Source organism: Ostrea edulis, chromosome 5 (genome assembly GCF_947568905.1).
Source record: "Ostrea edulis chromosome 5, xbOstEdul1.1, whole genome shotgun sequence".
In the NCBI taxonomy this organism is placed as follows: domain Eukaryota; kingdom Metazoa; phylum Mollusca; class Bivalvia; order Ostreida; family Ostreidae; genus Ostrea; species Ostrea edulis.
Window position 1 is genome coordinate 10355199 of NC_079168.1, and position 15903 is coordinate 10371101.

The following is a 15903-nucleotide window of genomic DNA, read 5'->3' on the forward strand; positions in this document are numbered from 1 at the left end:
GTTGACCAAAAATTGAAAGTTTTAAAAAATTTATGTTGGACAACAAATTGAATAGTATATTACGTTTCAAAATGGTACAATATCATATTTTAAGGCTAGGTACTTTTGTTGAACATATATGCACCTGGTTGTTCACTTTGTACTTAGGTTTATTACAATAAAATATGATATACTTATCAATATTTAATAACTGAGGTTATGTCATTTTACCCTGAAAAAAACAATGTAAAGAATGTTAAATTATCTGTTATTTATTGAAGCAAAAAGTGTTTGTTGTATAAACATAACAATGTAATTTTATCATTAGAAAATAAAAACAATACAAATACATGTATGCAAATATGTTTCATTGAAAATTGGGGTTTTTAAACCCTCGGGTAATGATTAAAGGAATTTACTTCTGCTCCTTAATACAAGTCTAACGACAATACGTTAATGTGGAATGATAATTTCTAACCTTTAAAGAAAAAAGAAAAATAAATCATCCTCGAGTGCATATCCAAAAACAATCTTCAGACTTTATGTCTAACACGAATATACAGTATTTGCATTTCTGCATTTCTGGTGGTGCATCCTTAATAGGAAGATCGTATCAATGCACCTAACTCATGATATTTACAAATCAAACGCTGTTGCTACCAATTGTAAGGATAGCCATTTCCTCATAAATATGATGTAGTTGTGAACAATGAGCACATGAATATCAAGTATTACATAGTGCGTCTATTCTAATGGCTGGGAATTGGGACAGAAATGAAAGAATATAGTATATAATTTTCATTTTTAAAAATACATGAGGGCATAAACTACAAGGCTTCACGCCGGTATACTTTTCATGAAGCGCTAACACTATTTCTTAAAAAATATTACTGTAGCAGAATCTACACAACACATCCCGTTTTACTTTGTAACATCTGATATACATTTCGCACTGCACATCATATATCATAACTACATCATATATCATAAGTGCAGCATATATCATAAGCACATCATATATCATAACTACATCATATATCTTAAGTGCAGCATATATCATAACTACATCATATATCATAAGTACATCATATATCATAAGTGCATCATATATCATAACTACATCATATATCATAAGTGCAGCATATATCATAAGTGCAGCATATATCATAAGTATATCATACATGTATATCATAAGTACATCATATATCATAAGTACATCATATATCATAACTACATCACATATCACAAGTACATCATATATCTTAAGTGTAGCATATATCATAAGCACATCATATATCATAACTACATCATATATCATAAGCACATCATATATCATAAGTACATCATATATCATAAGTACATCATTTATCAGTGTCTTTTTAAAAACAAAATACAACCAACGGATTACATACGGAGAAATATATTACCTAGAGGCACTTTCTGCTATGGCATTCATGACGCAATATTGACAATTCTTACTTTCTTAAATTGAACAAATCTGTGTTATGCCAATGCCAAAAAACTCGAGCACTCAACAAATTTTGACAATTTTTTTTCCCACTACAATTTCTTGACATGTCTTTATGTACATGAATGTGATCGGTTTTCAAACTCTATATGGAATTTTTATTTTAGGCAATTGCAACATTGATCACACAAAGTCTATTCTAAATGATTATATAAAAGGTGACGATAACGAACAGTGATCAATCTCATAACTCCTACAAGCAATACAAAGTAGATAGTTGGGCAAACACGGACCCCTGGACACACCAGAGGTGGAATCAGGTGCCTAGGAGGAGTAAGCATCCCCTGTCGACCGGTCGACATGTAAGTATACACATATAAATCATGCATGAAACATTATTTTTTAGCATAATCACTGCATTATAAATGTTGAGTAGTGCTTCTATTTCTATAACAAACTACAGTTTGTAACTATATATATATATACATTAAAAAACATTTTCACAGAGATTTAAAACATGTTTATTCTCAACGAGAGTTAAGATGGGGTTCAATGCTTTGATTCCATAATGATTACACAAAAAATTACTTCATAACGAGTTTAACAACAAAAGGCATTGCTTCAATGAAATATATAACAAAAAGCATGAACGTTGACTCATTTATGACACTACGCTGTATTATACTGGTGCCCTAAATCAAATACATTTTTGTAAACTACATGTATATGTTGCTAACAAAAAGATTTATTCAAAACGGTTTCAGAATATATCATAAAATCTAAAGGAGAAAATTGGAGGTTATAAAACTTTTACCACACTCATACTCATCCATATTTGTTTTGAGTACAAGTCTGAACAAGCTTCGAAACATACTCAAAAAATCTTAATCGTGTACTCCATTTGAGTGTAAAAATGATTTTATAGAAGTTTTATGACCTTCACTTTTGAATATGAGTACGATTTAAAGCAAGTTGGAGTTCGAGTACGAAAACGTGCTCAAAACAGTTTTATAACCTCCAGGCCTGGTCACCGAATCCAAAATTTTAAGGAGTGGGATGTTTGTGACATCCAAAAAGAGACAATCTCCTGTTAGCTGTCTCCATTTGTTCATGATTCCCATGTATGGAGTAGAAAAATCAATAAACCATTCCTTCACATTTTACTCGGCAAGCCTACGTAAGCATAGTACATGTATGAATTTGAAAAACAGTACGTGTATAAATCAAAAACAGTAGTACATGTATGAATTAAACACATAGCTTACATATGTACAGGGAAAAAACTTTGCAATATCAAGTCCACATTTAAAGTGTATTTGAAATACAAATATCACCATGTAAACTATGCCACTTTCATCACTCACATCTATTTCTAAAAATCAAGATGTGTTTGTGAAACACTGAGGCCTCAGTATGACATCAAAGCAATTCTGGTACCAAAAGAAAGGTCTTGTTCAAGGAATACACATATGAAATATGAAAGTCCTATCACTAACCTTCAAAAGTTACGGCCAAGGTTTAAAAACATTTGTGGACAAACATACCAAAACCTATGTGCCCCTGACTCTCCGATTACGGGGGCATAAAATGATATTCCTGAACTCATATGTACAATGTATAAATATTTACAGTATTGGGGAAAAAAAGTACATAAATTAAAATAAACACCATTCAAAATTCCTTTTAAACAGATTTTTCTCAAACAGCCACATTGATGACATATTATAATGATAAATGATTGTATGTCGTTTTTATGCCCATTTTGCAATTTATCAGCCATATATTGGGGACTTATGAGGGTATTGATTGAGAATTTATGAGTAAATGAGAATATAAACAAATAGCTTTAAAACAATCTATATATATATGCAACGCAATTAAGTTTAAAGTAATAAGATTTTGTGACATTACAGTAATATACAGTAATATTAACACATTTTTATGTCCATCAATATGCTGTAATTTTGATTCACTTTTATTGCTTCTCAACTAGAACGTCTTAACGTTTCAAGTTCTTCTTTGACAAACACTAAAACTTCTTCTGCAATTGTATAAGCTCTAGAGGCTTGTTCTTTTGTGTAGATGTCTGATGGAATTGACCCCTGTGTCACATCTGGGTATCTCATGGCTTCATAGGATCCCGTTATTTCCTCAAATTTCTGTACAAGAGATGTAAGCACACTATTGCCGAACCTTGATGCCAACATCAACAGATTGTGCGTACGCATGACTAAATCTGCATCCTTCTGGTATAGTAGAGCCTTTAATGCTTTCTCAACAGCCTTAAGAATTGTAAGAATATCTATGTATTTTTTAATAAAGCATACATTGGCATCAAGCAAAATGAACAATACTTTTATTGAAACGAAGAGAACATCAAAATATGATAATCCTGAAATAGGTCAATACTTGTTTTATTATATGACTGACTAAATAAAAACATTGAAACCAGCTTCTACAGCATAAGTATAAACTATATCAGGTCAGCCATCTTTGTGTATAGCTAGAGTGCAAGATCTATTCGACAGTGATTAGAGACACGGAATTTCATTGGATGCCCAAAAAATATTAAATTATATCAATTTGATAATTCAAAATTTCTTTTTTGGCCTGAATGTTGGAAAAATCAAATATCATATTCACCTCGAAGGCACATGGAAATGAACATTCTATTTTTTTATTTGCTGAATCTCAGCCTATCAGAAAGGTGGGAATTATTAAATCATAAAAACAGAATTCATCCATTGTCCATTTGATGGATTTGACTATATTTTGATCGAGCACAATTCATATTGTCCTTTCAATATATCAAACAATGCCATAGTTTTAAATACCTTAAAATACATGGGTAATGTCACTTAATGAATATATTTGATTTTGGATATCTTGATCGGTTGAATTGCATGGGAAACTGATCACAGTACCTGATTCATTTTAGAAGAGCTTACTAATGCAAGGTGAAGATAACGAACAATGATCAATCTCATAACTCCTATAAGCAATACAAAATAAATAGTTAGGCAAACACCAGAGGTGGGATCAGGTGCCTAGGAGGAGTAAGCATCACCTGTTGACTGGTCACACCCGCCGTGAGCCCTATATCCTGATCAGGTAAACGGAGTTATCCGCAGTCAAAATCAGTGTGCCTTAACAACCGGTATGAAACACGTCAGACAGCATTTGACCTAATAATAGGTTGTATTGACGAACTAGATCTTTATAACGACCATAGAATTTGCAAAATGCTGACTTCAATCGAGAATGTTGAAACCCCTGTACCATCAACTTGTTTGTCAGTAGCTTACCTCGATTTAAAAACTGACTATAAGCAGAACAAGCTCTTGCATATTGAATCAGTTGAGATATATAAACACCATATGCAGGTGATAATGGAATATTGCTACATAAATATGGGAAGTTGACGATGGAGAAGCTGAAATCATCCCGTTTGTCATACAGTTGAGTTGTCAGTTTGCCGTTAATGTCTACTTTCAATAAAATATCTAAGTATGAAGCAGAAGTGGACGACTCTAATATAAAGAATTTACAACAATACCGAAAGAAATGTGCGTCAAACTCTGTCATCATAAACCTATTGCTTACAGTCTATTCTATGAGTTTTTTTAAAAACAAACAAAGGAGTTTATACTATTAAAGATAGATGATCCTACCTGGTGGCATTTAAAGCATATCCAATTGTGAGCATTATCAAGGCCTTCACAACACTGTGTAGCTGCGAGGTCGTATTTCGCCTGGCGATACCACCTATCAGCTTGACCAGGTTGGGTACCACGTCTTCGAAATTCTCGAAAATATCCTTGGTCTTCTGGTGGAGGTGTGTAGGAACTCTCCTCTTCAGCATACGATTTTCCACGATTGAAGCAATGTTCATAAAACGACGAGAAGTTAAATCCGTGTCTTGGTGGGGGACGGAACGGATGATAGTGTTTATGAGGTCTCCTAAATCCAGATCCTCCATCAACATCGTCATCACTGTCGTAGTTCAATGTACGACCGTCATTAATTCTTTGAATTAAACTATTGATGTACTGCGTAAGTTTCGTGTAAAATTCTTTGTTTTCCATATGTTTGTCTGGGTGGTATTGTAGGAGTAGTCGCTTCCATATTCTCTTCTGCTCATTATGAGGTTTATCGACAGAATCTTTCATAATATTTTTAATAAGTCCCTTCTCTTCTTTTAGATTTCTTCCTCTTTCACTCCTGGGTGGATGGCTGCATTCATTAGATGTACTTTGAGCATAAACTACAATTTCGAGACGTTCACTTCTCTTGGGCTTTCTGACAAACTTATATATTCGGGTTGCACTGACAGTAACCGGATTTTCTGAGCCAATATTGATTTTAAACCTTTTATTCCACACATTTTTTGTTTCCTTTGTTTCGTCAACTTCCACTTGTGCAAACAAAAAAACTGGAATGGAATTTTCTGGATCAGAGTCACCGTCAACCAATAGATCAAACTGTTCATATCCAACATACTCATTTCTTTCCAGTGATTCAAATGAATTCTGCAGTAAGTGATGTAAACTGACTGGAATTTCTGATCCCAATTCTGGAATAAAAGGTACACTATTTGGAAATGTGTCTTCAACTGAAATTATTTGCTTGCTATCTAGGTATGATTCAATGGATGTCGGATTTTCGATGAAACGAAGGATGTGAGCAAGATGTAAACAACTTTCATTCAATTCACTTTTCAATACAATATTAATGACACGAGTCAGCTCATCTGCAATGGACTCAATCCACTTGGTATTTTCTAATCGCTTCTCCGAATTCAGATAAATGTATAGCATGTCTGGGTTCTCCTCATCACTAACATAGGAAAGAATCCGCTTCATTTCTGTGTTTTTTATTATTTCCGAATTCAATTTCAATACGGTTGTTAAATTGTCCACCTCAAAGATTCTCAACTTTGATAATGCTTCTCTGATGTGATTTTCCTCCTCAGCTCCACATGTTTTGTCTTCTTTATATCGTTCATGTCGCACCAAGCGAATAGCAGCTCTAACAAATTCTTCACAGCACAAAAAGTTTTGCAAATATTTCGCCTTATCACCTCTACATTTCTGACTTTTGCATTCCACTGATATTTCCTCTGTTACAATTTTTGTTAATAATTTGGGCCTGTATTCAACAGGAATGAGGCAAATTGTTTTCACTGGATCACGCACACTTTCCATTTTCAATTCATTGAATCCAATGAAATAGTTCAATTCAGGCTTCCCTTTATTAACTCGTTTTTCTAAAACTCGATCATCAACAACAACAAGATCTGTGCTGGGCATAAGTTTATGCTCGCGGCTTGGAAAATAAATTTGTGACTTCAACTGGACATCAGAAGCCTCCTGCTTCAGTTTCTCAAAAAGAATCTCAACAGCTTTGATCGTGTTTTTCCTTTCATTTGGGTCAGTGATATCACCTTCTGTTTCCTTAAAAATTGCTCCCAGAACATCTGCACAATGATTGCTGTACAGTTTTTCTGCAGATCCAAATTTTTGAAAAACCGAGTGAAACTGTCCAAAATATGTCGAAGCTTTATAGAGATATGGAGGGATCTCATAATTGTCTTCCATGTTTATAACCACTTTATTTGGTGTAGCAAATGCTTTTCTCTCAATGATATGTATGAATGAAGTGTCTCTGAGCAACTCTATTATGCCATTACTTGAACTTTCCAAGTATGAATAAATTGTTTGAAAGACAGAACGCAACTTATGGTCAATTTCTTGATTTTCATCCAACTTTACGGTTTGATCTGTTGTAAGATTGGAACATAAGAGTTTGATATGTTGAACTACTTTTCCCTCAGGCGGTTTTTCGTCATGTCCAAAGATTTGCCATACACCTTGATCATCAACAACACTACACGCTGTTTTATTTAGAATCCCACAATTTGTCCACACTAATTCCTCATTCTTCACAAGTTCTGAGTCTGCAAAGTTCAATAACTGATTGTCGGCAAATTGATGGTGTATCATCCTCAACCTGTCATCCACTCTATGAGGCAGGATAAAATGAATGTCTTTAATTCTATTCATGAACTGCTGACACATGTTAAACATCCTCTCACTCTTCAAGATTTCAATTAAAATTGTAGAGCACCTTTCGACAGTTGTGCACATACCGCATGTTTTTTCTTTTTCCTCGACACGCGATGCAAATTCAAGAAATATTTCTTTTGTAACTTCATTCTTCAAACCACACAGTATCAAAAAAGGAATCCATTTCTCCTCGGAAAATGGTGCTGGTAAAATGTCATTTTCTTGACAAAGTGAAGAATATAAGTCTATTTGTGGGTTATAAAACTGACATGCACGTTGTCTGCATTCATTTTTCACCAGAAAAGCTGTTTGCTTCAATAGATCGATAATTCCTGGAGTTAGTTGAACATCATCTTTTAGCTTTACTATATGTATGAAAATATCCCTATCCGGCAAATGATTAAAATTTGGAAGAATATAGTCCTTGTACAGTTCTACGACATCAACGATTCTACATCCAGCAAATCTGTAGACTTCAGTATAACTCTTGTGCTTTAAAAATTGTATTCCACACACTGAACCAAGTTTGTCCAGTCCATCTTCAGGGATTCCGCTTGGAAGCGCAACAACAGTGTTCAGATTTGCATCAAGTGTTTGATAATCACCCAAGACATTTTCGTAAAATGGTAAAACTTTGAAATGTTTTTTCGTATCTTGATGACACTTTAATATGGAAAGGTTGCTTTCAAAATATTCCATTAGAATTTCACTTTCTGATCTATTTCTTAACTGATGAATATTTGACACAATACACTGCAGAATATCGTGTGCATTGTCAGCAGTAGCAACCAAATGACTCAGAACTAACGAGGCATCTTCAAACTTCCATTTCCTATTCTTCATTTTATGATCCGTCTTTTTTGTGGGGATTGTAATTTCGGTCATATCCAGATAAGGGAGACACATTCTTTTCATTGCCTGAGTCACTTTACCAGCATCATTATCTACATCTGACTGGACTTCATGAATTAGTTTGAATATCGTCTTTCCATCTTGTATTGGGTACAGTACTTTAGATTCTAGTTGGTTTGGGCTCATGACAGGCACCAGTGCCCATTCTTCGATATGAAGCTTCATCTCATCCACAAAAGTTTTGATATCCCCCTTTTCCTGATATCTAAATTCCTTGTACAACTTTCCAACAAAACACCAAAACAATTGCAACCATCTCTGTGATGGAAAATCAACCTCATGTACAGTTGTTTTGCATCCTTGCATTTCAGATGAAAAATTTTCTTTTAAAAGTTCAGCTAGTACATCTAAATGAATATATTTGATGAAAGGTTCAAACATACTACGATGATCCCAAACAATAGTTTTAAGAGCAGGGTGCAAAAGCTGGTGTTGAGACCGCGGGAATATGCTAATGTAATCGCTTAAACGCGTAAGGTAAATCATTTTCCTTGTTGTAAATTTCCTAAGGTATCCATCTGCTGTTACAAGTAAAGGCACACTCTTGAATTCGTCACTTTTCAAAGACTTGTCATGCAGACAAAACTCAAGTGTTTTAATGACATTCTGTACACTTTTTAACAATGTTTTGTAGATATCAACATCAATTTGCAAATGATATCTTCCAGATTCGCAATCCACATCTTCGAAATTTTGAAAAAAAATCAAAACAGATCGTGGACTTATTTTTTTCACGGAAATTTCTGCCATCTCCATACTGCTGTGTATCCATAATGGCGAGTTCAACAATTTTATGCCAACATTTCGAAGCAAGTTTGCAAATTTGGCCGCTTCCTCCTGAAATTTCCAGTCAGTGTCATTTTCTGGGGGAAAAATATGTTTGAAGTGTTCATCTAGATCGTCAAAGTAAACATCTGATTGGATGGCTACCCATCTGCAAGTCGAATTCTTTTCCGTATTTTGAATAACTGGAAAAATCTCCAAGTTACTAGATGCAGCGTGTTTGTAAAAGCACGAGGCTAAATAACAAAATATTTCTTTCATTTGGGGGATGTCAGGAAACAGTCGATGAAAACAGCCCATTCGATTTGTTTCGTAGTTTCCGTATTTGCAAATCTCATCTTTCAAGATTTCAAGTGTCTTTGCATATACTGGGACCGCAACGCATTCAATCAAACATTTATTCCATCGATGTCTTTCATCCCAGTCTGAGTGTAAGTCAGGCCAAAATATGTTTGTACGCGTGTCATGTTGTAAAGCAAATTGGCCATGCACGTGCATTGGTATCCCAGTTTCCACAGGTAAAGGAAGTGTGCAAAATGCTTTATAAGAGAAGGCACGATAAGACTGCGATCTCAGAATTGCTACACCTACAACTGGAAGTAGACCTAGTTTGCTTGATAGTTTTCCAATAGCATTGTTACCACTTTGAAAACCATATTGCTGCACAATTAACCATTTTTCTGAGTATGCTCCGTTGTATTTCAATTCTAAGTTGTAACTTAAATTTGATTCAAAATCCAAAGGATTTTTGGCAAGCCGTTTTTTAGCATTTGGTGGATCAGTATCATTATCTGTGGATTTTTTAACCTCAACAAAGAATTCTGATTTCACTTTGCCATGTTTTTCTATTTTTGAGATTTGAATTTTTCTAACATTGTCAAGAAACAACATACTTTCTCCCATTTCAGCTTTGAATGTCTGTAACATTTCTTCAATGTCTTTTGGGCTACATCTCTTCGATATTTCCGAGTCACATCTTCGCAGAGGAAATCTAAAAAGCGTTCCTTTTCCTTTCTCCCAAATTCTTTCATTGGTAAGAAAGCACGATAAAACATCTGGGTAATTTTTGTGCAGATCATTGAAAGCATCTTTAAACATTCGTCCCGGTTTTTGTATTGTTGCATGTGGTATATATTTGCAATGCGGATCAAGAACACACAGGATGTTTTCATCGCCCGTTCTTGTCAGAAAACAAGGAACATCTGTTAAATGATACACCGCATTGAACCCTACTCCATAACGTCCGGTTTTGGTTGAGTCCCTCGTTTTGCTTCCTATCCCAAGATTCTGGATGCCCTGGATGTCTTTTTCTGTAAACACACCATCATTGAATACACATAAAGCTGGTCCCTGTAATTCTGCCCATGATTCACTGAATAATTTACCTGTTTTATGTTGTCTAGAATCCAAGATGAAATGCAATTCAGTAGAACCTGCATCATCTGCATTTTGCAACAATTCTTTCAGAATACTTATTTCTGGATAGCCTTCTAGAAGTGACTTTATTCTGCTCTTTAAATCCTCACTCTGTCCAAAGTCAAATCCAATTTCAGATGAGGATGCCCACAAATCTTGCTCTCTTTTAGATTTAATTCTTGCAAATCCTGCAACTGATTTTGTAATGCCGGGGTGTAAAAATGTCATGTTTGGGCTTTCTGATATCCAGTCAAAGTCGTTTTGACACAAATCACAGGCTTTACGCATTATCCCTCTGTGATCTGGAAGAAACAGTTGATCTCGTAACTGATATGAAATAGTGTCATTTGATATTGACTCTAGAAGCATTGCAATTTGACACACAGCATGAAGGGAATCCCTGGAAAGCCCGTCTTCCCCATTCTTCTTTTGAACTTCTCTCAAAACAGTAATTAGTTTATCTTCCGTAAAGTTTTGTCGCACACCTACTGCCTTCAGAAAGTATTTGTATCTTCCAAGATCTTTCCCTTTTAAGTGAAACAAGAAAGGTTCGCAGTCAAATTTCAGCGAAAAAACTACATCACTTGGACGCACAAACTTGTCTCCGATAAAAATGCACGTTTTCCCTGACAAATGTGCTAAATCCGTGTGCTTTTTATTACTCCTCCCTTCCAGCTTGCAGTCAAATGCACTATACAATGTTCTACATAATTCAATTCTATTTTCGTGTACATTTTCATGTTGCATGATATCTAAAAGTTGGGATGATAACATTCCCATCGTAACTTTTCCAAAGTTTTTCACACCAAAGCTTTTCAGCAAATTGTAGTGTTCATCTTGTTGCCTAACTGATAAGCCTAAAATAAGATGGTTTGAAGAAACCAAATTTTGCTCCGCTGAGAAAAATAAATCACATGGACGGAAGAACATCGTTAAGGGCCTTGTACAGGACTTATGCATTCTGCAAAGCTTTTTGTCATCTTGATAATTTAGTTTTTTGCTCAAATACCACGAATAGTGCCAATCGTCGGGTTTTTGCTCTGCAGGTAAGAAAGGAATGTTATGCCATAATTCTTTATGCGTTTCCGAAAGGTTTATGGATTCGCAAAATCGTAATATGTGTTCAATCCGATCATATGCACATTTTTGGCATTTTCCGACCAGATTCTGCACCCCCTTAGTTTGCTCAAGCAAGGTGTTCACTGAGACTGTGTCCGTCATCATTCCTAGTTTCATCAGGTTTTTTCTTGTCTTTTTATTTTCTAGATAAGCATCTTTTGGAAAAACCTCATCAATTTCTGAAAACAATTTTGAAACAGATTTATCAGGGTCTACCAAATTCTCTGGAAATCTTTTTTTGCCATTTGGCCGAGTTGGAATACAAGGAGTTTTCACTAAAGATGTTTTGATACTATCATCTTCCCACAGAAGAATACATTTCAATGCATAATCATAGTTTCGGCACTCAATGCTCCCGATGTTGCGCAAAAAGTATTCACATGCAAATATTTGACAGGTAACTATCTGTTTTTCTTTACAAAAGGTCTTAATGTTTTCAAACAATTCACATGGAAGATCACAGATAAATGAAGACTTTTCCTCAAACTTAGAAATCACTGTAAGTGCTATTTCTTTCAAATGTTTATCCCTCTGCAGATTTGGATGCAGAAATGTACATTGATGGAAAACCTTCCAACCATTAGAAGTAAAAAATACCTTCAGTGAAGTATCTTCTGTAATTTTTCTATAGAATTCCTCTCCTAGTAGTTTCCAGATGTCATTCACATGCTTGGGCCAAAGTGAGTAATATGTATGCATCTGATCAACATTAAGCGTTTGACATAGGCGCAGTAATAATGCAAGAAGAGCATTTAAAACAGCGTCCTTGATGAGGCATTTGTTCCATATTACATGCTTGGAGTCCTCCTTTTCATCTGACGAAGTGACAAGAACATGCTGACGGTCAGTTGAAATTGAGAAGTTACCATTTATATGAAACGGTAGACCTGTTACTACTGGCATAGGGAGAAAGCAAAACAAATTGCCAATATGGTAAAACCCTTCAGGCAGACACGACAAATCTTTGCATAGAGAATTTGTCTCATTTCCTGTCATGGGAACAGCTACACATGCCAGTGGTAAAGCACCATCACTTTTCCTATTTTTCCAGAGGCCAAGGGATTCTCCATCACCACCAGACCATGACAATAACCAATTAACTGACTGTGAAACTGATGGTGCATTCTCCACATATATTTCCTGATGCTGGAGGTACTGGTAAGGGTTGAGGAGGTTGGTAAGTTTGAGTTGCTGAGTAACCTGTTGTAGAATTGTTCTCTCCATTGGCACTTGCGTCGTTTTTTTCACGATTAATATACGCTTTATATGTTTTGCAGGTGAACTTAAAGTATTTTTCAAACGATAAAAATGTAATTCTTGTACATTTTGAGTAAAAAGTAACAAATTACCAGCAACCTTTTTGATTAAACCAATAAGTTTCTCCATTTCGTAAATGGAATATTCTTTTTGGCATATTTCACTTTTCATAGCCTGTGATCTTGTGCGGAGAGGCAACCTAAACAATGTGCCATGGTAAGTCCCACCCTGTAGAAAAGATGATCTTCGAAAACCAAAAACATTTTCATAAGGAAGGAATTGATCTCTCATTTTTTCCATCATAATCTTGTTTCTAAGTTGCAATTTGATTCCAGGACTTCTTCTGTTACTTTTCAAGGCTTCACCAAGATACACTTCATGCGGGTCAAGATAAACCAAACTTCCTCCACTCACGAAACTTGGAACGTCTGTCAGGTTGTAGACTGCATTAAATCCAACACCAAACGTGCCTATTTTTGTAGAGTCTTCCTTCTTTGTTGCAGCGCTCAATTTCTGAATATTCTTGAAGTCTTCATCAGTAAATTCTGCATCATTGTACGCCCATAAGGCAGGTCCTTGAAGAGATTTCATATTTGGATCGATTAGTGAGGATCTTGCTTGGTTATTTTCTCGTTCATCATAAAGGAACTTAACTACTTTTGCGCCTGCGTCGTCGGCATTTTGAATTAACTCTTTTGGAACGGACAATCCGTCTTTATATCCCTCGAGAAGAGATTTCAATCTCAGTGTCAATTTTTCTGATTGGCCAAATTCCTCAAACATTTCTTCAGCATCAGCAAGGGTGTACTCTTTCAATGACCGTACACCTAATTTTCTTGCTACATCTTTACGTATTTCTGGATGAACAAAATTCAAATTTTCTTCTTCTGCAAACTTTGAACTAAACCAATCTGTATCTGCATACACGCAATCATTGGCAGGCTTGAAAATAATACGTCTTTGATCATGGGATTGCACTGGGATATTTAACGGTTTCTCATCTGAGATCTGTTTTAGTCTGGATAGAGATTTCAAAATCTTTACTATCAGATAAAGGTCCGTTTTCACTTCATCAACATCGAAGTTCCCTCTGTGTTTTTCATTCAGTTTTCTTAAAACTTCTAGCAAACTCTCTGGTGTTTGTGATGGATAACACTGACATTCTTCAAAAAACTTCTTGAATTTATGCAATTCCACCGGCAGGGGTAATAGATATGGAGTTGTATCAATATCTCTTTTTATTTCTCTTTCAATATATATTGAACTGACGTCTTTGAACCCATATTCTGTCAAAATGAATTCTTCACACTTTGCTACATCTAAACATCCACTTTGTTCAAAATGTTGGTAAATGGAATCCATTATTGTCATGTACTGTAAATGTTCACTTCTTATGTAACTTCTTACCACATTTCGGAAATGTTCCAGAACTTTTTTATCAATGGGAGATGCGTGCTTCAGAGAATTCAGTAACATGTTGCATTCCCGAGTAGCGACTGGCATTACAGAACCTATCAGATTAGCTGACTTTCTTGATTGTAGTAAGTTTAGTTCGACCAAGCCTACAGTTTTGAACCATGACAAGGAATTTGGATACCATTGAACTTTCTTTTTCTCATAGGGCCAAATTTTGTACCCCGACATATGATAAACCATCTCATAATTCCCCTCCATAATCTTTAAAAGTGCATTTGACTTGGCCATGAATTCCCTCTCCTCTGATTTTCCTTGCATTTCATGAATCTTTTTACAGACTGTCTCTATGTCTCTGAGGAAGCAAGCATCCTTTCGGGTTAGATGTCCAATTTGATGCACGAGGTTGACATCTTCAGCGCATGGAAATTTTTGGCTATCAAATACAGTCTCCAGTAATTTGTCAGTTGGATCATACAAATTTGCACAAGCTGTGTATTCTCTATTTCTGTTCCTTATCCATTTGATAGATTTCATAACACTGATAATGTTTTTCCAGTTTGTAATCTTCTGTTTCTTCTCCAATATGTAACAACATAGTTGTCGTTTCAATTTCATAGGCAACCAGGACGGCTCACGAGTCAACTTGTTCAATGCTTTTGAAACAAGATTGGACAAATCTTCTTTGACATTTGAGAGCTTAGACACTAATTCTGATTCTCTCTTTGAAAATGTCACTATCATGTTTTGTGTAAAAGGTACCGGGAAGTCTTTGTCCGCCACAAAAATGGTTTTACAGGCTTTAATTGATGTATAACCATCAAATTCGTTGACACTCGAATGCCTCCTGAATATTTTTAATTCCTTAATATATTCCAGGAGAGAAGGAGTCAGATTGCCATTATTATCAGCAAAATATTTCTTCAGTTCTTCTTTGCTCTGAGAACTGCTCCCAGAATTGAAGATTTTAACAGCACCTGGAATTTGAATTTGCTTTCCCAAGACATTTAGTCTGTCTTTTACTGCAGACCAAACATAACTATTTCCCGGCTTCATTAAGGAATGTTGAAGAAGATTGTCCTTTACCACAAAAATATTGAAAAGGGCAAATATTTTTGTCCATAATTCTTCATTGCCAATCCCAATGATATTCACGAGACAATCTGAGATTTTTCTGAGTGGTGTTGCTGAACCTTTGATGGGAACAATGTAAAGATGTTTTACGGTTTCTAAGGACGTTTGGAAGTTATTTTCCACATATCTCCAAACATCTTTTACCCATTTTTCATTTACTTTATTGTTCTGCTTCAACATTGACACTTCTCCCAAGAATTTAACACAAGTGTTACAGTCCAGTGTTTGTATGTTGTATTTTCCTGAAATATGAAAGTAGATCAATATCAATTAATGTGTAAATTCATATCTAACGTCAATCATATCTTCATCAAATCTAGTCACACGAATTTTCATAAAGATTAAAGATATATCTTC

The 15903-nt window shown here is 35.2% G+C and overlaps 1 protein-coding gene across 1 annotated transcript in view; it reads right to left on the reverse strand.

Moving 5' to 3' along the window:
* Positions 1 to 235: 235 nt before the first annotated feature.
* LOC125651340 (sacsin-like) overlaps positions 236 to 15903 on the reverse strand; it is a 58022-nt gene continuing 42354 nt past the window's right edge. Inside the window, exons 8-9 of the mRNA XM_056166639.1 lie at positions 5119 to 15788; positions 236 to 3729 (exon numbers count right to left, since the gene is read on the reverse strand). Of these exons, the coding sequence (XP_056022614.1) occupies positions 3433 to 3729; positions 5119 to 15788 (10967 nt within the window). The 3' untranslated portion in view covers positions 236 to 3432. The remainder of the gene's footprint in view (positions 3730 to 5118; positions 15789 to 15903) is intronic.